Source organism: Clytia hemisphaerica, unplaced genomic scaffold (genome assembly GCF_902728285.1).
Source record: "Clytia hemisphaerica strain Z4C2 unplaced genomic scaffold, Clytia hemisphaerica genome assembly, whole genome shotgun sequence".
Classification (NCBI taxonomy): domain Eukaryota; kingdom Metazoa; phylum Cnidaria; class Hydrozoa; order Leptothecata; family Clytiidae; genus Clytia; species Clytia hemisphaerica.
Genome location: NW_027104594.1, coordinates 2,056,646 through 2,083,859, shown reverse-complemented (window position 1 = coordinate 2,083,859; position 27,214 = coordinate 2,056,646). Strand labels below are relative to the sequence as shown.

The window sequence follows — 27,214 nt, the reverse complement described above, 5'->3', positions numbered from 1 at the left end:
AAATTTTTGATCTGTTCTTATCGTATGTGGGCAAAACAAGGGTAATTTAGATTTGATAGCCTATTTGACTCTAAAATTTGCTTGAATCCCAGGATCATAATTGTTCAGCATTTTTGTAATGACTATTGTCTGAAAAGAAAAAGAGCGTTTTTGGGCCTCATTGCTCTTGTAATAAAAAATAATGTAGCCAAAATATAAAGGTTCAAAGAAAGAAAGACTTACCTGTTTGTAAAGTAGATATAAACAAACTGCCACTTTGAACGGTAAACTCCAGAACTCATGGAAGGAGTAAGTAAAACCAGATATACGGTTTGTGTCTGTGCTCATATAGTTAACAACCTGGAACATTAATAAGGTAATGAGAATGTGTTTATCTAATGGCATTATTCCTATTGTATACTTTTTATACAGCATCACAGGAATATACTTTAGGCGTACAAACTTTCGCGAGCAGAAACTTTCGCGAGCAGAAACTTTCGTGAGGACGAAAAATCGCGAAATTCACGACATTTACTTTCGCAAATTTAACGGAAAAATATTTTTCGCGAGCATAAACTTTCGCGAATCAAGACGTAAAATTGAGAATTTATACATGAAAAACATGGCTTAGAGGGACAATTACTTCTTGGATTGGCTTGAAACATTTGTCCTTTGACTTATTAGTCTTTTAGCAGGCTAAAAAGTGCCATAAAATTTTATTCAAAGTTTGAAGTTTTACAGATTTTCTATTTCGCGAGCATAAACTTTCGCGAATGGCCCTTCCTCGAATTTTTAAATACATTTACTTTCGCAAAAAGGGCCAAAATTTGCGAAAATCGCAAAAGTTTGTGCGCCTAAAGTAACATGGTATTAATTGAAGATTTCAGGTGCATTCAATAGCTTTTTACTCAGGTGCCTAACAGTGTCGCTTTTTAACCTCCAGACCTTATTAGGAATCCCCATTAATTAATTTTTAGAATATTTTCTGCTGCCAAAAGAAAAGTCGCTCATTTTGCTCTAAATAGCCAGGTTTTGGTCTATAATTAACTTCTTCTGGGGCTTTTTTGCAATCTCCAATCTCCTGGTAATTAGCCCCCTCTGCTTATTTGAAATTAAAAAAATAACTTTTCCTACCTTCCGTTTATTCCAACCCCCTGTTTATTACTAGGCACCTGAGAGTATGATAAATCTTGTTCCCATTTTATCAATCTTTCCCTTGAAAATGCCAAATTCCATATTCATTTCAAATCATCCACAAATAATTAATACTGATCCTCCTCATTTCATCAGTTTTCCGGCTTACCCTTACAATCAAGCACAAAAGAGCAAACAAGTTGAATGTTCAATAATACTAACCTGACCAGTTGAGAAACCATTAAGCGTACTAGTGCTGATGGATAATGTTTTTTCGTAAATGCTAGTGATCAAACTTGCTCTTATCTGCAGGTTAACTATTCGGATCTGGAAAACGAAATTAGAAAATTCCATTCGAGATCTTTTTGTTTAAATCTTTCAGTGCTGCAAATAACGGCCGGTGACCGGTAATTACCGGTCATTTTGTAGTTTCTACTGGTCATTCTGAGGCTCAGTTTTTCATTTTGTCCGGTTAAACAGTTTTCAAACTAAAATAGGTGTTTAACCAATCTAAGTCATCACATACTACAAAATTTTCTAAGATGGTTCCACCAGACCCCCTGCTCGTTACACTCGAAAAATTACCGGCCAACTGAAACTTTCTTATTTGCAGCACTGAAAGTCTTTGTTAATAGACTTATCCATTTTTCTCTTGAAAATTGTAGATGCAGAAATGCAGTCATTTATATCTTAAAATATTTCAATTGCTATTTATAAAGCTTAGTAGTTCTCAAAGAGTATAAATTGTAATAAGATTTATAAATTCAGATGATATTCTACCTGATATTGATAATGTCCAGCAAGAATTGTTGATAAAAATGTTGACAAAAACAAAGCAAGAGCATAATAATAGCCATGTGATATAGGTTCCTGGAAAATAGAAATACAATTCAAAAGAAAATAATTATAGAAGCTTTTGTCAATTTAAGGTTGATGTTCAATTACAAGATACAAAGTAGTTTCATGAAGCATTTGGGAAAAAGCTAACAACAATCTGAGGCTAAAAATTGAACAAGATAATCTTACCGTTTTATTTTCCATAAAGCTCAGCAGAAAGTTTAGCAACAGGGGTCCAGCAAAGTCAAGAACATCAATAATGAATTTTAAAATCCCAAGACACCAAAACCTCCTTCCATATGCACTGTTCAAAGATTTTATCAAGGATAATTTAAAATGCTTCTTCTTTTTACGCTCGTGGTTATATTCTGTTATGCTTTTGTTGTCAAATTCCTCAAAAATGGAGGAGTTCTTTTGAATTCTTATCATGTTTGAGAATCTTTCTTTTATTGAGCCAGTATCTATACTGCTCGGTAAAGTGTACAAATCTTCTGGTGAATTCAATTGCTCATAATAACCTTTTAAGATCAATCGGTTACTCCATAAAAACAAGGCTTTTGAGAAAATATTGCTTCCAGATTCTGCTTTACCGAGAAATATATCCTTCTGTTCTTCTTTGAGTTTGATGTACTCCTCATAATAAGAACCTTGCGAGCTGGCTCCTGATTCCACCAGAGTGCTAGAGTCTGCTTGTATAGATACATTTCCGGATAAGGATGGCAAGCCTCTGTTAAATGAGGTTTTTTTTAGTTTGGTTGACAATAATGCAATACATGTTATTGTGAAACAAAATTCAAGGAAGAAGTTAGTAAACACACCATAATAAAGCACTGGCCAATTTTCAAAATGTAAATTTCCTGATCTCTCGATCAACTTGATAACTGAGTGTAATGAAAAACAGTTTGAAACAAGAATCAAAACAGAAAAGAAAAATACGTATTTGCTATTGATTTTACGTTGACGTAGTGTTGAGCGTGTTCTAACATGGATTGCTAAACAGAGCATCCAAGTTGCAGTGCTCAATGTCCTTGCTAAAACGTAAGCTGGAGGATGATGCTGTTTTAATGCATAACTCAAAATGACTTCAACAATATTCGATAATGAAAGTAATATACATAAAGTCTCTGAAAGCCATGTTTCTTTACGGTTAGTTTTGCGATAGGACACTTTTGAAATACCAAAGAGGTATGCACAACAAATTAGGAGTAAACTATGAGACACCAAGGAAGATACTGTCCATTGAAAGCAATTGGTAAAAATCTTGTTCTTGTTGTCCCAAGCATGAAATGTCTCATTTGATGAGAGTCCACAAAATCGTTGAATATTTTCCATAGCTTTGCAAAATCCTTGCTCCCTCGATCTAATAATAAAATAAACATAAAATTGTTTTTGCTTCAAGTCAGCTTGAAATACTCATAATGCAATCTTTTGTTCCCAAATTTTAAAGCAGGTCAGAGGTCATACAAACTACAGAAAGGAACACTGTAATGCAATCATAACATATGTCTTAAAAAATATCATATACAATGGAAATGTTGTAATATAAAGGGGCTATTTAGAAGATTTCAAGGACAAATCTTCAATCTAAAATATTGACAAAATGACACTAAAATCATCGTCATCACATGAGGTGTGTACACCAATCTACAACAAAATGTTTTTTCATGCTCAATAGGATGCTGATGGTGTATATGGACACTGTCATTTAAATGGTACAAATCATGCACCATGCCAAAAATGGCTTAAAATAAGGTTTTTGTAATAACTTGCCCAAATTACATCAAAAATGAGGGAAAATCTCAGAAAACCTCTATATTAACATTAGAAAGGGTAAAAGATGGTTAAAATCACTCCAGGGGGTTAAATGGCCCAAATATGGCTAATTTGTTGTCCAGACAAAAAGATTGCCCTAAAAAGGGCCATTTAAGCTTAGTCTATACCAAACCTAGTTTAAACTAAAGCTGAATGGTTGTTTTAACTCCTAATAGTAAAAAGGCCCACTTTTTACGTTCTTGGGTCCCAAAATAGGACAATAAAGTTGTCCTTAATTTTACATTAGTTTTAGTATCTAAATTATGAAAGTGGTCAAAACTGAAACTATCAAGTGATCTTTAACACAAAAACACTATGTTTAAACATAAATCCTGTAATATGAAAAGTAAAATGGGCAGATAAAAGGTCCATTTTTGGACAAATTGTTGTCTTTTAGCTCTTCAAAAGAGGAATTTTTTCTTTTATCTATAGAAAAAGGTAGAGCTATAATAAAAAAGAGTGGAACAACTCTCCTAATTTATACTGTAAGAATATAAACTAAGAAATACTAAATTAGTTTGAATGTAAAAGGGTCCAATGTTAGACAAAAAATTGACCTGTAAATGATATCTAAAAGCTCCATAGTCTATCTATTTTTACCGCAACTACAAGACAACATTTTGTCCATTTAATGGCCCGTTTTGACTTATCCCTCATGTTTTTATCATGATTTGGGGTATAATAGTACCAGCTGTAGCTGTTTTAGAGTTAGATATAGGTTAAATGGTCCATATTTAGGACAATTAATTGTCCATACTTTAACTGTTATATTTTACAAAAGGACCGAATAACCAAAATTTGTTATCTGGACACTAATTGTAAACCATTCATACAGTTTTGTGCAAAGTTTTAGCTTATATAAGCTAATACTATTTTGGAAAAGATAAAAATGGTTGAATCCATAGCGTTAGAGCACAAAAAGTGGTTAATTTAAATACATTTGCCTTTAGGACAACAGATTGTCCATCAGAGGGGCCATTCAACGATTTTCATTTTAATCATCTTATGTTTGAGATATTTAGAGCCTGATCTGAGAGGATCTTGAATGAATTTTTGTTTTAAAGTTGATTTTGACGACAATTAATTGCCCATACTTTACAACATCTAGGACAATTTATTGTCCATTTTTGGACCTTTTTACAAGATTTTATAATTGGAATCTTATTGTAGGATAAGGTTCTTCATGTGTACCAAATTTCGACTTGATCGAAGCACCCTATCAAGACTTATTGATCTTGGATAACTCATTATCCTTTCAGCTAGGACAATTCATTGTCCTTTTTAGGACCGCAGTTCAAAAGCTTATATCTCTTTAAGTATACCTTTTACAGTTACGGGACCAGCATGGGTCCGAAAACGAACCTTTTAACTTAACCACAGGTATCAGTGTAGGGCCTAGTAGACATTTACGAGTCTTTAATTTTCAAAACTAGTCAGGGGTGTAAAGATGGTGCAAAAACAGCTATTTTTTGTACCATTTAAATGACAGTGTCCATATGAATAATTGTTGTTAGATAACTAGATACTAGCCGCTCCAGCGTCGTTCTACAATTCTTTTCTCGCTTTGCTTGCTTTAATTTTGCTGTCAAACACTTGCTAATTTAAAAAACTTTGGTGCCAAGATAAAGGAGTGAAATTAAACACATGATATGAGATTCTTATGGCAATGGCAACAAATACCATGTGAATGAAATAGAAAAAGTAAGATATTGTTGTAAGTTAAAGCTTTTCAAGACGAGAGGAGCACCGTCATTCTAACGTCTGATTTCATTACACCAGATTTAAGCGCATCCACCACTCTCTGTCTCTCCCTCAACCGCCATATAACGATTTAGAGTGTAAACAGAATATAAAGCTTATTTTGAGCAACTTTTAGGTGTGAGAAGATCAAATATCCCAGGGCTTTTGGGGGCTTCACCCCCTGGACCCGTTGGGTGGGCTCAAAGCCCCCCCAAAAACCCCCCTGTAATTTTACCTGTCTATTGGAGAAACTTTTTTTGACGTAGACCTCAGTTTAAACAAGTAGCAAATCAACGTGGAATTCACCCCTTCTTAAGAGATAGGAATAGTAGGAAGGTTGGAATCACTGATGGACTTCTCAACTGATTGCTAAGCAAAGAAAGTTGGTTTCAATCAGTGATTCTGGCCTTCCTATTATTTCTATCTCTAAAGAAGGGTGATGAAATTAGAAGAGGAATATTGAAATTAGACCAACTAAGGGTAACAATGGAGCAATACTTTTTGCAAAACCCCAAGTCAAATCAAACTAGTCCTAGTATACTTTAGTGGCCACTCACATATTGATTCTTCCCACGACTAACGTCAAATTGACGCTAAGGGGTGGGGGGTTAGAGTCTGTGATGCTAAGAAATTTCACCAGAAATATCGATTTGAATATCAAAATGTTTCTTTCCATATTCCTTTTCCTCCTTTTATCAACTAAGATCTGCTAAGATCACATATACATAAGAAGTATTTGTTCGCTTTGCTATTTTATAGAACAATTTTAACCAAAACAAAAGGCCCAATGTTTATTGCATGTTCCTTTTGTTTAGACAGTCTGCATCGTCCTTGAATTTTGCAGACAGTTGGTCTTTTTTTTTCGAAATCTCACTATTCTGTTGATTATGATTTTTTTTAAAGTCGATAATCAATTCCGGCAACTTTCCAAAAAAAGTTCAGAAATTATCTCCATTATTTTTTAAATGTAATCTGAGCAAGCCGTATCAAAATTAAAGATGGCTGGCTGACGAAACAAGGATGAAAGTGAAGGAGAAAAAATTTAGAGTTTCATTGATTTTTGATAATTTTTAAACTTTGACATTAAGAAGTGGGGATGGGGGGGGATAATCAATTCCGGCAACTTTCCAAAAAAAGTTCAGAAATTATCTCCATTATTTTTTAAATGTAATCTGAGCAAGCCGTATCAAAATTAAAGATGGCTGGCTGACGAAACAAGGATGAAAGTGAAGGAGAAAAAATTTAGAGTTTCATTGATTTTTGATAATTTTTAAACTTTGACATTAAGAAGTGGGGATGGGGGGGTCAAATTAACGTCAATTTGACAATTTGTCATGGGAAGAAACGATATGCGAGTGACCCCTTAATAGTCTTCAGTCAAGGGTAGGCAAAATCTACAAAGATTTATAAAAGAGCACTTTTGGCAAGTAAAATTCAGTTTGTCACACTAGCATCCCGTCGAAATGCATACCAAAGATTAATGCTGCGAAAATGCTATATCTGTTATATAGACCTCAAACACTGACCCATTTACATGTGCAGAATTATTTTTACTTTAGGTTAGTGTATAGACAAGGCCTTAAAAATCGAAGCGCTGTCTCGGGAATTGAATGACAAAACTTGGTTGTTGATTTTATGGCTGCTATACGTTTGCAATCGGTCATCTTGTCTCATTTTAAGTTTTCAACTTTTAATTAATTGTCTTAGGAACTTGAACTTGACAGGCTAGCTCTAAAAAGCTCTAAAACAGCATCTAATAACAAGAAAACCAGAATATGAATCAAAACTATAAAGTGTACTTACAAACATCAACATGTCAGATCTAACAAAATAGGGTACAAAGTCCAAATATGCGTTTCCCGCGGTAAAATTTCTGCTTGATTCATGTAACTCTCCTTGACCTTGTGTTGTTGTAAATACTTCCTGTAGATGTTGTTTTTTCTAAAAGCTTTATTTCCTAGCGTGATTAAGGGGCCACTCACATATCGATTTTTCCCATGCTTAGCGTCATTCCTACGCTATAGGGTGGGTGGGTTAGATCGAGTGACGCTAAGAAAATCTTCTAGAGATATCGGTTTTCGAGGCCCAAGAGATGTTCAAATTTCCAGAAAACTATAAACTTACACAGGTAGCCTGGTAGTAGTCTCTTCATATTCAAGATTTAACAAAACATGAAGATTTAACAAAACATCCTCATTTCAAATTTATCTCTTTTTCCAGCCACGGCATTGAAAATAAGCAGGTATAGTAAAATGCCGGAGACGATGTAACGTTTAAAAAGTTTGGGGCTTTTTCCCCCCGCGGGCGTCATAACTTTATGGTTATGCGGGTCTGGGAATCAATCTGTGCAAAAGTCATAAACCGAAACCACTACTCAAAAAAAAGCAAAAATGTGTAGCAAGCAGAAGGGGGAAGAAACTTCGCTGGCAGTGGAACATCAATACTTGAAGTGAGAAAGGAAAAAAAGGTTTTCATCGTTTCTCGGTATATTTCATTATATGACGCTATGGGTTAGGGGGTGGGTGGGTTTTTTAATTAGCGTCGGAATGAACTGTGCTTTTAATTGGCTGAAGTTTTTTTTGCGTCGGAAATTTTTTTTCAAACTTTCAGCAATGATTGACCAAAGTGTTACAATGAAAATTATCCAAAATTATCTTCTTATCTTCCTAATATTCAATGAAGCACTCAAAGTTTACTGAATTTAAGCACATAAGATATTCTTATAATTATATGGAGTACCGTGAAATGGCGAGACTCCTAAACGGTGTATTGGTTCAGTGTATCAAATCTCTCAGTTTAGTTGACACTTTGGTATCTTCATTGCGTCACAGCGAGAGATTTGTTTTCATTTTAGTTTGTATCTTTGAAAGAACCCATTGGATTTAGGCAGGGCTGTTGGATTTAGGACCACTCACGGTATGTGGTGAGTTGGCCCCTACTGTAAAGAGATTTTCGACCTTCCCTCAACGGCACATGGTCAACCCCCTCCCCCCCCCCCCGCCTTAACGGCCAAATGCCGTTAAAAAATTCGAAAATCGAAAGTTGATGGTCCCCAACTTGATTTACTAGATTTTTACTAGAAAAACCTGACAAAATTTACTACCGACCGACCGCCCGACTCGCGACTGGATTTGAAGATGTTTTATGACGCGAACAGAACATATTTTAGATTGTCGCCCAACATTCACCCATAGATACAGGGGTTTGTGCAAAAAAACAAGATTTTTTTGAAAATCAGGCATTTTGGATCTGCATCGCCATCTGCTGCATGAAAAAAAATCACAGGAAAATTGATCGAATGAGATAGCGACTCCAGAAGTCACGCAACTATCGTTGACGTCAAACCAAATGTTTCATTTTTCCGTGAACTTTGAACCCTTCTAACTTTTCTTCTATGTATGCTAAAGCGTTCCGGTTTTTACTAAAAGAAAGCCCGTGATCTTAGCTTTCCAGCGGTATATAACACTGTGGACACGGGCTAGACGGCAAATTGGTAAAATGCCGAACGTTTTGCAACATTTTGAAAATTGTTTGCCGACGGGAGAAAAGAAATTTGCAACTTTCGAAGAAGAAATGTGTCTGGAAATGGAGGAAAAAGTAATTGGAGGCTGAAACTTTGTATGTTTATCAGAAAAAGGGTGAGGAATTCAAAAATCACATTCGCTAATTATAGTTCTTTCATTTTCATGTAGTTTTTTTAACTTTTTTGCTTCTTTAGCATGGGAATGTCCCAAAAAAAAGTTTTTATTTCTGCCGAAATGGATTTTCTTTTCATTTGGGGTTTCTACTTTCAGAAAAACTTATTCTCTACTCATAAGTTTTTGTTCCTCCATTTCCAGAGGCCCCTTGAAAATGGGTCCTACCACCTTTTTTGACTCATTTCAACCTTTTCCAAGCTATTTTCTTCAAAAACAAAAATAAAACAATGCAATGTCTTCTTTTTTCAAAAAAAGATATATCTTTCGTTATTTTGATAAATATACTAAATATTTTACAAATATTTTTATATAATAATATTTTAGCACCATCAAAGAATTCTCCCTCCAAATTTGAGGTCTCTAGCTACCATAGAAAAAGAGATATGCAAAATTTAAGAAGCATGACTGGAAAATTTCTTTTTTTTCTTTTTTGACATATTTTTCGAATTTTTCCAAGCTATTTTCCTAACCTTTTTTTGACATTTTTAGTCAAAATTTTGACACTAAAATTTGAATATCTTTACAACCACTTATCCTCTGGAGGCCTATGACCCCTCATTTTCTTTCTTTTTCAAAGCTCTACAAGATAGGATAGATTTTGAAAAAAAATTAAAATTTGAAAAATCTTCTGGAGTTGCTAAATGAGAGAGCCGATATCCTGAGAATAGAAAAGTAAAAGAGAAAAGCTTGCATCAGACGGACACAGGTTCATTTAAAGAACCTCTGGGTTAGGTCCAAAAATAACTTACAGTCGTTCTTTTGATTCTTTCAAATCATATTTCTAATGTGAATATTATGATTTCTTCATTCAGGGTTCAGCTCAGGTTGAAAACTTCTACTGTCTGTCCTGCTACTTTCGTTTTCGCGCTTGCATTTTGTTTTAAAAAGCTGAGGTGATATGACCACGCTAGGAATTCGTTCGCTGGTAAGTTTGGCCAGTGAAAAACATTGCCATAATGGCAGATAAGCCGCGCAGTGGTTATATCGGGGAAAATGTTATATCGGATGGCCAAAAGTCACCTTCTTTTCTTTCCTATCTCTTATCCTATTTTTCTCTTTTCTGACTGTCTGAGTTTCTAAGACTTAGTTTCTCATTTCTGACTGAGTTTTCATACCTGTCAATCATTTGTCAATCAATTTCGACCGGTCTAATGTTCGCACCGAGTGGGATTCGAACCACCACTAAAGAAAGATCTTCAGATTCGGAAGCCAGCGCTCTATCCGTTGAGGCATCGCCGCACAGCCAATAACGCAATTCATAACATATTATACTGAACTGGCAAAGACGGGGGTAATATTATTATAATATGGGTAAAAGTACCCCTTTTTTAAACCTGACTGAAATTCGAGCCGTTACTAGCAACCCTGCGGGGCCCAAGGCGCCGAGTATGCACCCGGCACAGTGACAAGCCGTTACTAGCAATCCTGACCTAAGCAATTCCAAACAACAAAACCCCCGGAAAGGTGACTATCAGCGATCCGTGGATAAAAAAATAAAATAAAAAAATGAAGGTGACTTTTGGCCATCCGATCTAAGAGCATCCTTATATCGGCTGGAAGGTTTGAAAGTGTTTCGGTTCAGTTCGGTGTTTCTTTCGACATCTCCGACATCTTTCCTCCACTTTTAGCTAATAACTTTAGATCGAACATAAAAAAGGTTCACGATGGCTGGTTATGCGAAGAAAGCAACACAGCTAGTCGGTCTTGCAGTGGCAAAAGCTCCAAGAAAAACATTGACTGAAATCTATTCAAAAACACTTGGTGTTCTCAGCACGTTACCCGAATCCTCAGTGTATCGTCAACAAGTTGAACACATCACAAATCAAAGACTAGAACTTGTAAAGAAGACAGAAGATGTTATGAAGCTCGAAAAACTTATCAACTGTGGGCAAATTGAGGAAGTGATGGTTCAAGCTAGCGATGAGCTTCAACTTGTAGAGCAGATGGCTCAATGGCAAGTCTGGGAAGCTCCAGAATCTCAAGCACCAGCCGGTCAATGGTGAAAAGAACATTCTAGCGTTATATAAGAACATGTAAATAAGTATTTTTGATATGCTTCTATATTCAAAGCAATAGAACAGAGCAATTATAACGATAAATACATCAATGATTTATATATAAAGATTAAGAAACTTTGTATTTCTTTTCAATACTTAAAGTTTCTTGCTTACGCATTCATCAGTTGATTAGAAATTCCACGTTTATTTAAAAAATTCAATACAGCGTCTTCATATAAAAAAATTGACGTCAATCTTTAGAATCGAAGTTTTCAAGTAGGTGTTTGTTTATGTGCCGGCATTTTGAGATAAGTTCAGATCTAGAGTTGTTCAGTAAATTGTCTTTACGCAAAGAGATTTCAAATTTTTCGTTCAAACAAAGGTCACATTTCAGGCTGCTTCTGTTGAACGGTTTGCACTTTCTTACAATTCGCCATGTAACTTTAGGGTTGGTCTGGTTACGAGAATGCCGCCAAAATTCGTTCGAGAGCTCGGTTTCATTTTCGTATTTGGCGTGGTTGAACGATTTTTTGTGGTTCGCATGCATGTTTTTTTTTTATAAGCAAGTGTATACCTCTTGGTCAGGCTCGTGTATGCTTAAGTTCTCAAAACATCCAGGCATAGTTTATGCTTATTATATGCTTAAGAATTATGCTTATGATTCACCCGAGCCAAGTTTTTTAATGAAATTTCAGAAATTTTGTAAAAAAATTTGTTCAGATTTTGGGAGCAGTGGAATGTAGCTAGCCGTGAAATGTCTTATTTTTTACTTGACCTCTACCAAACCAGATAAAAATGAAACAAAAACAGATAAAAATGACCACTTGAAAAATATTTTAGGCTGACATATATGCTCATGTTATGCTTAGGAATTCTGCAAATCTGAGCCTTCATATGCTTATAAGCGTTATGCTTATAAAAAAAAAACATGTATCGCTTTTTGAAGGTTGTTTCTGCGAGACCGATGTATATTTTTGGTGGTAAATTCTCGTCGTCTGTTGTCAGTGTGGCTTCGTAAACAGTGTTTTTAGCTAAGCAGTTACCGTTCATTGGGCATTGATTTTTGACGATGCAGTTGCATGTTTTGGTTGCTTGTACGATGTCTTGCTTTTTGAGTACTGCTTTGTTATGCCCATCGATGATGGCTTTCATGTTGGTCGTGCAGCTATAGCTAACTTTGACTGTATTTCGATATAACAGCTTGTGGTATTTATGATGACGAGGAAAGTGTTTGTCGATCAACTTCAAGAACTTTTGTGCGATATTTGTTTCGACCGATTTGCTGAAGGGAGGGTTAAACCAAATGACACGTTGCGTTTTCTTTGGCGTGTTTGTGGTTTGTTCACTGTTGGTGTGAAGGTTAAATTGGTTTCATAGCTGGCGTCTTTCAAAGCCTTTTCGTAAATGGGCTTTTGCTTCATTGAAGATTTGTTCATTGGACGAATGCGCCGATAAGCGTTTTTCAATCGTTTTTGGCAGTTGTTGGATGATATTTGGTGGGTGGTTGGATTGGGTGTTGATGTACTGTAAGTTGTTATCTGGTTTATGGTAAGGTCGGAATGTACCATCGTTTAAATTGAACGTAACATCAAGGTAATCGACAACCTTTTTATTGCATTTTCGATCACAATGTCTAAATCGAAGTCTTTGAAAGTTTTTGTTATTTTCTTTTTGATTCTTTCGGATTTTGAACCATTTTTGCCGGTTTCGAAAACCCCTAACCCATCGTCGCGGTAGAGTCCAATATCGTTTTTGTCATGTTGTTGGCTGAGTTTGTGCTGTAGGAATGTCCCAACAAGCTCGCACACTTCTGCGCCGTCATACGCACCCATTGTTATTGTGTGTTATTGTTATGTTATTCAATGATTTATAAATATTATGAATCCTGAATCCCTAAAAATTTCCCTTTTTTAACTGGTGAGGTCTGCAATTTACCCTTGGGGTGTGATGCCGTGTATTTGCAAGCCATAATGGTCACTTTTCCACGCGGTCCTCAAAAGTCCCTCTAAGGGGTACAAAAACCATTAAAACACCCACTCGAATGAAAAATTGGCCAAAATATCGTCCCGGTGGAAAATTATCCTCCATTTTTTGTCCCACTGAAAGACCTGAAAGTAATCGAATAAACCAATCCTCACTGCAAAATATTACGATATATTTCCCATTTCCACTGAATTTTCTGACTTGAAAACAAAAGAATTGAAATCCCCAGTCATAAAAAATATGGGTATGTATTAATCCCCATCAAGTTTCAGTCCGTTACTGGCTGAAAAATCCTGCCGGGTCTGTGAGAAGGGGGTGTATTAAAAAGCAACCGAGTCTCTGTAACCTGTAAGGGTTACAATATTGCCAAAATCATATCGACTCCCTCAAAGGGTCATAACTAAAATCTGTCCGAAAGCAAATTTTTCTACTTTTTTGTCGTCATTCTGCCTAAATTTCACAAAAAAAATAAACGAAAATTTGAAGAAAAAGTGAAACGATTTCTGCTACCGAATTCATTTCAGACTTCGCCAAAATCTGAAAAAGAATTGTGTTGTTTCCAGTTCCAAAGTAAAAAGGTCGATTTCTGTAACCGTAATATTGAATAGTATTGTATTGTTTTTAGAAAAAAATAGTTTGAAGAAATTCCGGATGTTTTCAAATACAGAATCGTTCATTTCAATATGGCCTCCACAGAGTGCAGATGTCTAGAATTTAGTACTTTGGGTGTTTATATCTTGGGACAGTAATACAAAATTTTCAAATGCATTTCGTTTCAGAGATACCTAGGATTTAAGTTTCATCCTTTAAGAGCAATGATAAACTTCTGAAACTTCTTCTTGAAATCATGAAATGAAAATCATCGAAACGAGTTTACTTAAAAAAAAATTCTGTTTCCGGAGTGTGTAACAATTAATAACCATTTAGAGTGTTCAAGTGTTAATTTTTAAATAGAGTAAACTTCATGAACTCCTCTGGGAATCCAATACTTTGAAAAAAAGGTAAGCGTTGTTCGTGACATAATTTATGAAAAGGTCTATTGCTTTGCAATGGTTATTTTGTAGCCGCTGAATTCGCACTGAAGTGAAAAGGAATGACGATCGGTCGCCCCAGGATATTATTAGGGGGGGGGGGTCAGGGTCAGAATTCGCCGGAAATTCGGCCGTCGAAATAGTTATTTGGCCGCCGAAATAGTCATCCGGCCCGTGGAAAATTGGCCGTCGGAAAAGTTGTCCGGCCGCCCAAAAAGTCATCCGGCCCGCGGAAACGAGGGTTTTGACCCTTAGCGGATTCCTTGCCGGGACTAAAAATTGAAAATTTTTGTGAATTTTTGACCAAATTTCAATGTTCTTTAGGTGCAAAAAAATGTAATTTTCCAATATTTTCGACTATTAATGGGACTGAGATATAAATTTTCTGATTACTCCAACCCTTACAGAAACTTCAAGGTTCCAAAAAGGTAGTCTTAAGGGGGGGGGGGCACATGGAAGGAAAATAGATAACCCAAGGCTTGAGGTTTGTTCTGGGGGAAAAAGATTCATCTATTTAAGTCACTAGAGCGATTTGATTTTTTATCTCCGTTCGAGGGGGCATCCACTGTATATAGAATCAACCTCGTGCCACTTGCACACCATTGTTTGATCAACTGCTACACATACATAATTTCGTGAGCGCTATCAGAATCTTAAAAAAGCGAAGTAATGGGCTAGGTTCGAAACATCAGAAAAAATATTTACTTTAAATGCATCAAAGTAATTAAACCCGCACTCATCAATTATACTAATCATTCCCTATTAATCTCGAAAACCTCCATTTACAGGCGGCTCAGACTATGGAATTCTTATGAATTCTTATTCTAACATTAAAAAAATGAATAAAAGTCAAATGAAAGATGACAATGATGATTAAAAGTCAATTTTTTCAACGTCTTCTTTCTTGAAGGAATTCGTGCATTCTTCTCTGTAAATCAAATTGAAAATATCATGTAACAGATGCACGAACGTATGAAATAACCTAATCGTGAAGAAAGATGTTTGAGGTTTTTTAGGACCCTTTTTACCTTTATATAAAGACAATTCCCTTAAATTCTAGGTCACTCTCTTCCACCAAATTTCGGTTCAATTCAAATTTTCGAAAACTGTGACATTTTGAGAGGGAGCATTACTGTGACCCTTAGAAAAATTTAAAGGTGTTATCGTTCGCTGTTAACCTTAAATTTCATTTGCGATTTATCTAACATAAACTGGAGTCGTTTTATGCGTGTAAAGAAAGTTTTGCTGGCTTGATACACTATCTACCGCAAAAAAATTTTCAAAATGTTTTTTTCTCCGCCGAAACTAAGCTCTTCAAAGTTGAAATACTCATCTTCGCAAAAGTCTTCATTTTCTTCTTCATCAAATTGTTTCATTGCAATTCTTAAACTTTCAGACTCTAACAGAAAATGTATAACATCCCACAGTTTTGTGGGCTGTATCAAATAGAACTTTACATGGCAAATATAAAAAGTTCACTATGGCCAGAGCCCTTAAGTGCAAGAATATTTGGTGCGTCATTGAAGTCCAAGTTCCATATTTACAGAATAAACACAACTGAAATGATATATCAATCAGAGCACTTCTTAACGTTTGTCCTGACGAAATTTGCTTTCAAATCACACTTTAGGATGAAGACAAGACAATGAATCAAATTTATTCATGGGTTAGTTTGGATTCATGGACTGACCGAAAATATTTTTACGTATTTTGGCATTCGATCGAAACCGGATGGTCGGACAAAGTTAGTTTCGTATGGAAATGACAATTACTGTAATTATATCATCCTGAATGAGTTATTAATGGAATTTAGTACGACAAACCACGTTGATTATCAAAAGCCAATTATAGCCTACAAATTAACCACGACTATACGCAACATTGGCGCGCGGCCTGTACGCGTCATTCCTATTCGTCCGCCATTCGTGAGAGCGAGAAATACAAAAAGGGAAGACTTTTACATTTTTGTGTACGTGAAAAACGGACAATTTAATAGACGACAAGCCAAGCTAATAACCTGTATCCTGTGTGAAGTTTTTTCTAAATGGCAGTTTCGTTTTTGGTGATATTTATTTTGCTGATGTTGCAAGGTGAAGTTGTGGAAACGAGACCTGGATTTCGCTTCTTTGCGACAACCACTACGACAACTCCACGTACGAGACTACCCACACAAACCATCTGTAAAAACGGTATCCAGATGGTGTGCTTGAGGATAAAGAAAACTAGACTTCAAATCTGTACCGTAAAAACTTCTTCAAAATCTTGTAATTGATGGATTGTGTTTCTTTTATAATGGTTTTCTTTTGAATAAAGTGAAAAATATTATACCTATACCTACAACAAAGATGCTTTTGGATATTGATGAAAGGATATGCTATAGAGACGAAAGAGAGGGTCGTGAAATAGTCGAAATGCAGTATAAAGTTTACACAATAATGCATAAGGAATGGATATTCGACAATCACTTGATCGTTTGTTTACAAAAGTGTGCGACGGACATATTTGCTACCTTATGCACTTACAACAGGCGACAAAAATGGAAATATGTTTAGTTTACATTCAAAACAAAACACTCATAACTTCAAAACCTGACAATGGAATAATTGGAACTGGAAACTGAAAATCTCGAAATTTTTCGTCTCTTTCTATATTTTAGTCAAATCAATAGCAATGACTGTTCTCCTAAGCAAGGCAAAATGGTTAAAGCTCCTTGCCCATGATAATGAAAAACTCCTTAAATCTTTTTTATCTCAGACATGATTTTCTCTCCTTCTAACTGTTAACCAAAAAACTGATTTTCATACTCCCATCTGATCTGTCAGTCAAGGTCCTTTGTTTTTCCATACAGACATTTCATGAATACTCTTGAGGACCTCTTGAATTTAGGGATGTCTCAGAATTTCTTGTAAATATTTTTTGACACATAACCATACGCTTAGAATTTATATTTAAGTAAGATTTTAAAAGAATTATCTTATTAAAACCGAAAGAAAAACAAGAAAGTCATAAGCTAATAAATTGGTTCGTTGAATCTTCTCTATAACTTCAAATTAGTTTGAAAGAACAATGGCATGACAACTTCTTTATAAAATTTGAGTCAAAGTTCGAAAAACGACCCCAGAAAAGGAAATTTTGAGTGTTAAAAACCATTTCTGGACGTTTTTAGCATCTCTAAGAGAGCTAGAATAAAGATCATCAAATTTTGTTTAATTTTTAAGAACTCTGAGGCTTGAAAAGTAACCCAAATAACAACCTTCCTGGAAAATCGGCACGTCAACTAAAGAGATACATCTATATTTCAGTGATAATCTTTCAACCAGTGGGGAAGAGGAAAGAACTGAATTTTAATAGGAGTGGCAAATCAATCAAGTTTTATTGCTTACAGATCAAAAAATCAAAAAGGGAAACCAAAATCACAATGTCGTTGTGAGTCAAGCTTCAGAGGTAATCTTTCTCATTGTGACGATTTTCTGCTATCGTGTCTGCCTGCTATACATGCCATAGCTTAAAGGAACAAAAACGTTTTCAACATTCTAAAATTTAGATATATAAACTTTTTTGATGTGGCCGACTGACAAAAGTCTTTAAAATCCAAAGGAATGTTTGCAAAATTGATTTGTTTTCGAAACTCATTTTCATTGAACAAGGAATAAGAAAATGAACTTTTTCCGCTCAAAATATAAGTTAAATTCCTTTTTGAACTGCCATCATAAAAAATTCCCTAGTTTCATCATTATAAACATCTTTGAGCCATTAAGGTTGTATGAAATTCATTCAGTTTACAAAAATGTCAACTTATGGATGGATAGACGTGAGTAAAGATGAAGAAAGAAGAAGGTTTGAACCTGGGTGAAGGGTTTGCTAGATGACGGGCATGTGCCGCCCGGCTTTTGGCAGTGAGGCCCATTGAGGGACTAAAACTGACCCTTAGAGGGACTGAAATAAAGGAAAAACCCGAATTTTCATTGATAAAATGAGCCTTATTGGGACTATTTTGCTCGGAATTTAGGCTTTTGAGGGTCAAGAAATAGGATTTTTGTTTATTTTACAACACTGATTTTTACGAACCTTAGTGGGATTTTAAAGATCGAAAAAGGGCACATACCCGTATACCCTCCCTTTGCCTAAGTGACCCCCCGGGTTTGAATAACATTAAGAACATTTTGATTTTGTCGAACAGTTGTTTATTGTGATGTTTTTAACGTGAATTTATGCAGTGCAAGAACAAGCTGATAGGTGAGCATGAATTACTTATAATACACCCCTGTGTCTGTGCCTAAGGGTTGTGAAAATTCGAAAATTCGTATATAGTTATTTTGTAGTTTGAATCAAATTCAACTCAGAGGGGTGACAGATTCCAGATTTAATAGATTGTTGGATCCCTTTAAATGAGAAAACCAGACTGGGTTTCGTTCTATCAGAAAGTTTTGAGTTGATAGAGTAAATATGGATTAAAATACGTTGTTTTTTTATGAAGGCCAACGTAGCAATAATATTTGGGTGTGGTGTAAAAGTAGCATGGTTTTGATAATAAATTTTAATTTCAAGTGACAGTTGATAACGCTAGCCAATGAAAGCTTATTATGATTTCCTTGTTCACACTGCCATAGAAAAAACCAAGACTTTCAAAAATTTATATTTCAGTAAATAAGTCCAGCGCTTTTAAAAATGTTCGACATTTAATAAAACAAATATGGAATTCCAATATCGAACTCGGGGTAACATGAGTCAGCAATATTTGGCCATGTCAGTCAAAACATGAAACATAAAATAATACACCAAAAATTAAGAATTTTTCTAGAAAATTCTTACCAATAATCGTTGGAACTTTTCAAGACTTTTGTTTTCTTTGTAGTACGAAGCGTGCTTTCTGAGATCCAATGATTGGCAGTTATTGATAATTGATTGGCCAGCAATGATTGGTTTACTTCAGTGCTTCCACATGGTCCGACGTAAGTAAACTGTTTATTTATTTCTTGTTTAAAGCTCTTAAAAAATAAATAGGAATATAATTCATTTTATTGAAGGAAAATTACCTAGCCCGGGGTCCATTTAAGTCTTTTTGATAAACTGGATGGTGTGATTAAGTGGTCCGATAGTAACAGTCCGCCAGATTCTAATTGTTTTTGAAAGGTGAACATAGCTGAGGAAGCACTGTTTTTATTAATTTTTCAAATCCAAGTAGTTTTTTTGTTGTTTGAAATTTTGGTGTTTTTCTTTCAAAATTGTAGTGTCTCTAGTTTACTTCACTGGACTCAGCGTCATCAGAAATTATCAAAAAGCAAAGTTCAGCCTGAAGTAGACGCTAGTGTAAACAGTACCCTGATGACAGATCTGGCTGGCTTTTAATTGTATCTTTATCTAGAACTAAAGTCAAGTATCTACATTTTGAGACATGCTTTCGAGGAAAAATATCATAAAGCGACCTCTAAAACTTTTCAAAATCTGGACTAAAAATATTTATATGCTTTTCAGAGACTTTGAATACGTTTAATTCCAAATAGTAAAGATGTTCAAAAGTACAGTCCAAAATAATGCGACGATGAATAAATAAATAAAAACTGGGATACTGGATATGAGCGAGGGTAGCTTTTTTCTCTTAAGGATGAATCCCTTCTCTGAAATGGCTCCAAAATCACAAAAACCGAGAATTTCTTTTCTAATTTGGTCAAGAATTCAGAAAATTTGGACAAAATTATATTTTTATTATGAATTAAAAAATAGTACTGTACAGTAGCACAAATAAAATCCAACGACAAAGAGTGTGCACTTAATGTTTTGTTTATAAAGTCTGCATATTATCATATTAGTCAAAGAGCTATTTATGATTAAAATTCTGGGAACACACATTTCTCCTGAAGATTAGAATATTAATATATCGACATTCTTAATTTCAATCAATACAAGGGACTTTATACTAGGCTATCGATGAATGGATTCTATGTTCCGCAAAATGATTAAAAATGGAGAAAAGATAAAAAAGGAAGAAAAACATTCAGTTTTCATTCCAGTTTTAGTTTAAGAGGCTCCACCAGCGATTTTCGTGATGGCGTGGTTTCAAGGGCGTTTTTTCAAGTTCGTGATTTCGTGATTAAATATTTTAAAGTGCTTAACTTATTTTAAAACACTTTACAACATTATTCTATTTGGTTCATCAAACTGGTGAGACCAGTGTTCATTGCAACGTAACATTTTGGATTGTCCACCAAATTTAGTACTTATATTCAAAAGTAGCACCAACCAACCATAATTCAAAACCTTCTTCAAAGGGAGATGGGCTAAAGTTAATAAGGGTGGGAAGACTTCTAATTTCTGAAGTCATTGCATTGACGCGGTCTCAGATACTGACGCCATCCAACAACCCTTATAAACTCAAATCCAACCATCTAGTTCTATTAGAATTGAAAGATATGCACATCAAGTTTAATAAGGTGTGTCTAATTTGGCAATGGCGCTGTAGATTGAGCAGAAAAAACAGCCTGCTGTCGAACTTCCAGCCAAAACAAATGACCAGCCGTGTAGAAAAAACAAACGTCCACCAGTCACTACTTTCGCTTTCTCGTGTCCGGAAAATACAGATAATGCAACAATCATGCAGATACCGGCCATGACGAGATAAACAGACACCAACCACCCGCGAAAATCTTTCTTGAATAATCCAATTGTCGCGTAAATGGTTGCTAGGAAACAAAGTAAACAGGCCAAGACAACAAGTCCTTGAACAGCTTGGGTTGTAACAGTGACATCATCACGAGATCTGCAAACTGTGGTGACAGGAAGGTTAGTGAGTGGATCAACAGTAGCATTACATAAACTCCACAAACCATAGTTGAGGAAGAAGTAATCTGAAACGTTCGACTTGTCGAATATCCAATGATCGCTGAAACCACTGGTCAGTAACATGGTCAATAAGAGAGATGTGAAGATAACTAATACACTTCGTTTCATGTACAGCATCTCGTTTGTTTGTTTGATGATATATGCTGAAATAAAGAGAAGATAGTATTAGTATATATTACCCTGAAGAACATAATAAAAGATCTCCACTGCTGGAATATGAAGAAATTAATTTCAGAAGTCTAAGTCAAAGTAGTCACAAAATATGAACATCAGATTTTATCCAAGTACTTGATTTATTCCTGATTAAATAGACTTCTGAAGTGTAGTAACTTGAAACAGAGAAGAATTCAAGATCAAGAATACGAGAGAAGACTTGACCTATCCTCCAACCTACTAAAGCTTTTTTGCTCTTAGCTAGACATTTTTATGTGTAAGCTTTCAGCAACTTTTACTTTGTAGAACCAAGACAGCCAAAGTCTCAACCCCATTCTTTCTTCATATAAACATCAATTTGCCAGCACTATAAACACTTTTTCGACCTGTTTTCCTACTTATTTATGGCATTTTGATGGAAGCAAAAAGCGGATTTGCATATAAAATAGTGTTAATTCTATCCTATTGTCATGAGCTAATGAATAGGTCTCATTTACACGTCTTTAATTACTCATAGTATTACAATACTACACTATAATAATCATTAAGCTGAGATAATTAAAAAGAATGTTAATTAAAATCTGAATCAACAACGGATGTAGCTTCGTACTAGTCGAGAGAAAAAGGAACTCGTCTTTGAGAAACTCAGCGTTAGAATACATAGACTTTAATACAATATTTAAGACTCTGATGAGCTTCTGTACCCTCGTGCCCCCCTGCCCAATTGTATTAAACTAAAAATCCTCTTCCCACCAAAGAAGAAAATATTTGACACTGAGACATTACAATGGATTTTCAAATTGAAAACGATATAATTGGAAATCTTAAGTTCTTAGTCGTTTGCTTCTTACTATTTAGAGGCAAAAGAAGAACTTTCTCCATAGTTGGATGTTATTACTAAACTCATCATTAATTTGTGCCTCTATCGGGAGGGGTGTAGTTTTGAGGTAATTTTCACTGAAAAGTATAAACACCGGTTCACAATTGACTTGTGACTTGTGAGTTGCTTCTGACAAAGATAGTCGAACGTGCGCAACGCACTGGGCTCAACTTCAGTGGTTTCAAACTATTCATGAGCCCAATTGTAGACCCCCAGATATTCACTCAAGGAACAAGTGTGCAAAATTTCAGCCAAATCGAACAATTTTTAAAGTCTCCAGGCTGCCCCAAGTTTTAGCCTCGTTTTGGCGAAATACTCGCCCCCAGGCCCGAAAAATCAAAATTCACCCAAGGAACAAATGTGCAAAATGTCTGCCAAATTTTCAGATTGTAGCTCAACTGAAGTTGAGAATAGGCCCACCTAACTAGTCACCTAGAGATAGAGTACACCCCTGTGTCACAGTCCCGGTTGGACTCCCGCTGAACTGAATTTTTGAAGCCTGGCACCATAAAACTTATCCCCATTGGGATTTTGATAGGAATTTTTATCCCGATGTAGGAAAAATTTCCACCGGGGCTGTGAGACAAGGGTGTTGGAATAGACTGGTCAATAAATTATCTTTACCAATTTTACAAATCATTATGCAAAAGAAAAAAGTCACGATCAGTTTATCGTAATATCAAAAGATCACTTCACTAAAATTTGCACCACAAAGTAAAAAGGAACACTGATCAGTCAAATGATAAGAAAAAAAGAAAAATGGATGAAGGATGATACAAATGTATAAAACAAATTTCTTGTCTCGAACGGGACACTTTGTGATATCAGTAGTAGGCTAAAAGTTGGCATTAAAACAGCAACAGAAGTTAGAAGATTGTATTGAGAGCAGTTTTCTAAGGAATACTAGAATCTAATTAAAAAATCAAAAGAATTGACAAGCTTCCTAACTGTGTAAAACTTTGGAAATTGCTAATAGAGGGATGTCGAATGAGAGCAGGTGTTGTCATTTGAAACATTCGGTTACGTACCTTTTGCTTGGCTCTATCATTGTGTTTGTGTTAATGGCGGCGTGTTGTGGAGGTGATCACTGGCTCCAAGAGGCCGACGAGTCGAATTATGGTCTGTGGAGGGAATGCAAGCAAGCCATCGGTGCTTTTATGAAAACGTGCGTCGACCGTGAGGCAGGATTGGGTGATCACGCTTTACGATCACAGCGTGCGCTGACCATAATTTCTAGCGCAGCCGCTGCTTTGGCATCCATTCTGGGCTTCTTGTGTCGGTTCACGTCATACATTAAACCTCCCTTCGTTTCATTGTTGCTAGTGACGGCATCTATTACGACAGGTGTCGCTGTCGGCTTGTTTACGTACAACAAACACGAAGAAACAACACGAGATTTGTCGCCGTCAAAATTCGCCTGGTCCTGGTATCTAGGTTGGATTGGAGTCGGTCTCGGTTTTATCACTGCCTTATTTGGAATTTGTTGTGGACCAATCAGAGAAAAGGCAACCATCAATAAAAAGTCGACAACGACAGCGAGAAGGGTTGATAGGGAAGTGACTTTTGCGGAACCGCCAACCACTGCTCATAATGACATTGCCATGGAAACCAAAGAACAACCAAATCTTTCTGAATATGTTTGATGTCTTTTTATAAAGTGACTTGTAGTGATGTTTATTGATTTAGGATAATTTTCTTTTTTGATTCTATGAAATAACTCCATTATATACGAGATCAATAATTTGTATTTTTATACGAGTCTGGACGTGATTGAGCTATATTTTCCAATAAAAAAACCGATAATTATCGGTATAACTTGCCCGAAAATCATTTCTAGTTTTTCTATCATAATATTTGTTATTTAAAGTTCGTGAAGCATTTTCCTTGAAATTTTAGATACGGTAACGCAAAAACGCCAACTAACAAGCAGCTTTAAACGTAAGATGTCGGAACGTTAAGAGGAGGGTTCATATCGTAAGTTCCATTTCTCGAATCTAAAATATTTTGTGGTAAATGATCCTCTATGTGGTCAAACCTTACAACGTTTATATTCTCATCTTCATAAGACATATTGTCTTCTTCGGTGAAATCTTTGATCGATTCGTGATGCTGCGGGAGCGCTTCTTGAGGATCTAGCGGCGGATCAGAATGGGGAAGTTCGTATTGTGATTGGCACTGAATGCGTTGTTTTTCTTTCATTCTGAAAGGATAAAAAAGAATAATGTTTATAAACATAAGTTAAGTGTTGGTTTCATTCAGCATGACACAGAAACAAACATGAAAGTGAAGTCAATCAATCCAAAAATGTTAACCTCGAAAATAAATCTATTTCTGTATTACTACTACAGTACTCGTATAAGAAGGACAAAAAGAAAGAGGCTTGTTTCTGAGGAGCGGATCGAAGAGAAAAATTGAGCCACAATCAGTTCATACCCTGGGGGGCTAGGAAAAATGGTACCGATTATGTGCGAGCGGCGAGGGTACTTTTTAACACTGAAGATCACTCTCAGATTTGAAAAGTTACACGTTGGGAATTTGACACGTCCCTTAACCATAAAAATGGAAAACATTTTACTTGCAAAGATCTGAGAAAATCTGGACCAAACTCTGGCAAAAAAAATTATCTATGGGTCGATTTTCGATTCCTAGCTCGGAAATACCCGTCAACCTACAAACATATTAGCCCCCGGATTCAAACTAATCTACTAGTAACCAATATACCCTCCCCCATAAAATAAAAAGGCGTTGTAGTGTGAGTATTGGGCTTCTCCAGAAAAAAACCGTATACCCCCTGTTGAGGAGGTCCGTTTCCGTTTCAAGGGGGTAAGGTTTGGTATGTGGCGGAATTCCATAGGGAGATACAAAAATATGTCAAAAATAACTGAAATTCCATGGGGTAGCCTTTTAAATCCTACTAAAATTCAGAATTCCAGAGGGGTTTAAGCCTGAAATTGCGTGGAATTCCAGGAGGTTGCAGCATTTCAAGCCACAAAATGATGCACCTCCTCAAGAGGGGGTATAAGGTTTTTTTCTGGAAAAGCCCATTAGCAGAAAATACCTTTCTCGTTTAAAGAGCAGCAGTACCACGATACAGCAAACGATGAATAGAGTGCCAAACAAAATGAAAACCATCTTGTATAAAAATTCATCCTCACGGTCATCAGTCTTCTTCAAATTTTGTGTTTTGGAAACAGTTGGATTCAGTAAAGAGCTGCTCAGTGGTGAAGGTATGATTGTGGTATAGTGGTGAGTAGATTCTACATCAGAAGATTGTAAGAACAGTACCGAAGTCTGAGTGAGGGGTTTTACTTGTGAACTGACGACAGTATGTGGTTGTAATTTGAGTGTTGATAAAGCTTGTGGGTTGGAGGTTGAGATATCGATTTCGTCAGGTGTTAGGTTATTTTCTATTGATCTTGATTCTGAAATCTCAGTATTTATTGGTAAAGGCGAATAAGGAACAGAATCAGAGGCTTCAGTTGAGAATTCTTGGCTTTCAAAAGTGGAAGATATGGACAAAGGATAAGTACTCGAAATGACCATTCCATTTCTCGATGTGGTCCTTTCAACAGATTCTTCAGATGACGATATCTCATTGAGAACAATACTTGAGGAAGTAGTTGTTTCGACACTAGTGGTAGTAATTGTCCAAAATGAACTTGTTTCGATTTGTTGTGATGTTCGTGGAAGCAATGATGAAAGGCTTACAAATGGTGACAACTGACCGGAGGCTGAAAAAAACATTGTGTCATTTTTAATCGAGAAACCAGTCCCTCTACTTTAGCCCATGCCCCAGCACACAAAAAGGCTCTTCAGCGTCCGGCGTTCGGCGTCCCTTTTCCTTTTTTTACCTCACAAATAGCAATTTTTAGCCTAAAAAAGATTTGTTCCCTTCCCAATATCGGTCAAGCCATCAAGCTTCTGTTTTGAAGTAGAGCTTCTCAAAATACTAAAATGTTTAAAATCTGTCATCCCGCCCTAAAAATAAACTTACATGGGATTATGGGATAAATAATTTGTGGTGATGATTTGGGACTTGCTGACGTGCTCAGTGTACTGATATCGGTCGATCCTGACACCCAGGCATCACGTGATGATAATGTCATTGTTTCGTTTACTGTTACAAAAAAGTAGACAAGAGTCTTTTATTATACAGGCAACAGCGATATTGGTGTTTTAAAATAATTCAATAATTGTAACGGGATAATACCTCAGTTTGTATATTTATTCATAGAATTATATTTCACAGGTCTATCGACCTCTACGAAATAATTTTAGATTTATAAATTGTCTAATTCTTCATCTGTCGTCCAGTCGTCAGAAGATATGGACAGAAGAGAAGACGTTGTTTTGGTCTTTGTCCTAGGTTTTCGAACTAGGCGAAGGTTTGTTCTAGGGCTTCCTCTTACATGCCAAACGAAATCGTCATTTTTTGAATTCATTTTTTTCGCCTTTTGGCACATATCTTTAATAATTTTTCTTTCGTTGATGGTGAAGTCGTCTGTGATGCTAAAGCCACCAATTTCATTGAATCCTTTCAGCTGATGCAGATTTTGCATTATCCGTTCTTTTTCCTCTATACTTTTTAAGATCAACTTGATTGGACGCCAATGTAGCCCTTTTCGGTTTTCTCCAATGCGATGATGGTGGGACGGTTTGATATCTTGAACGCCAATGTTACCTAGTATACCTTCAATATCTATTTTGTCTTGTTCCTGTTGTTCCTCTTTGTTGTCTACCTCTAATTCCACCATTCCATGTATAATAATATTTCGTTTTCTTGATTCGATGTCTCTTTCTTCATTCTTGTTTTCTTGTTGGTGTTCTCTCACTGCTGATTTGAGATTATCCTTGTGTTTCTTAGTTATTTCAGCGTATGTTTTTTCTGATGTTTTTTCTATGTAATTCGTCGTTTGCTTTATTTCTTCTTTTATAATCTGCTTGGTTTTTATTTCAAAGTCAGCCATCTTATTGGTTAAGATGTTTTCGATATCGTTCTTAAGGCTGCGGTTCTTGGCTAGCTGGTTTTTGAGCATTTTAATGACGTCGTCCTTCTTCTCAATCTCCCTCTGCATCATATGATACGAGTTCTCACCTATTTTACTCATTAGAGATCGTGTTATCCGCACG

General features: G+C 35.8%; 3 protein-coding genes across 4 annotated transcripts in view; 2 read left to right on the top strand and 1 right to left on the bottom strand.

The window, feature by feature from the left end:
• Positions 1–10,182, bottom strand: part of LOC136823884 (ATP-binding cassette sub-family C member 10-like) — a 35,811-nt gene extending 25,629 nt beyond the window's left edge. For both annotated transcript variants that reach the window (XM_067080039.1, XM_067080040.1), the window contains exons 1-5: positions 9,950–10,182; positions 2,140–3,310; positions 1,894–1,983; positions 1,336–1,440; positions 223–339 (exon numbers count right to left, since the gene is read on the bottom strand). In XM_067080039.1, coding sequence (XP_066936140.1) covers positions 223–339; positions 1,336–1,440; positions 1,894–1,983; positions 2,140–3,282 — 1,455 coding nt within the window. In that variant the 5' untranslated portion in view covers positions 3,283–3,310; positions 9,950–10,182. The remainder of the gene's footprint in view (positions 1–222; positions 340–1,335; positions 1,441–1,893; positions 1,984–2,139; positions 3,311–9,949) is intronic.
• Positions 1–27,214, top strand: part of LOC136823927 (uncharacterized) — a 402,896-nt gene that overhangs the window by 164,059 nt on the left and 211,623 nt on the right. The gene's annotated exons all lie outside the window — the stretch shown is intronic.
• Positions 10,865–11,203, top strand: LOC136823923 (NADH dehydrogenase [ubiquinone] 1 alpha subcomplex subunit 5-like). Its single transcript, XM_067080080.1, has one exon. The coding sequence runs from the start codon at positions 10,865–10,867 to the stop codon at positions 11,201–11,203; it is 339 nt and encodes a 112-aa protein (XP_066936181.1).

Bases quoted from the DNA above. Each gene is read 5' to 3' on its own strand.
- LOC136823923 (XM_067080080.1), top strand. From the start codon at position 10,865: ATGGCTGGTTATGCGAAGAAAGCAACACAGCTAGTCGGTCTTGCAGTG.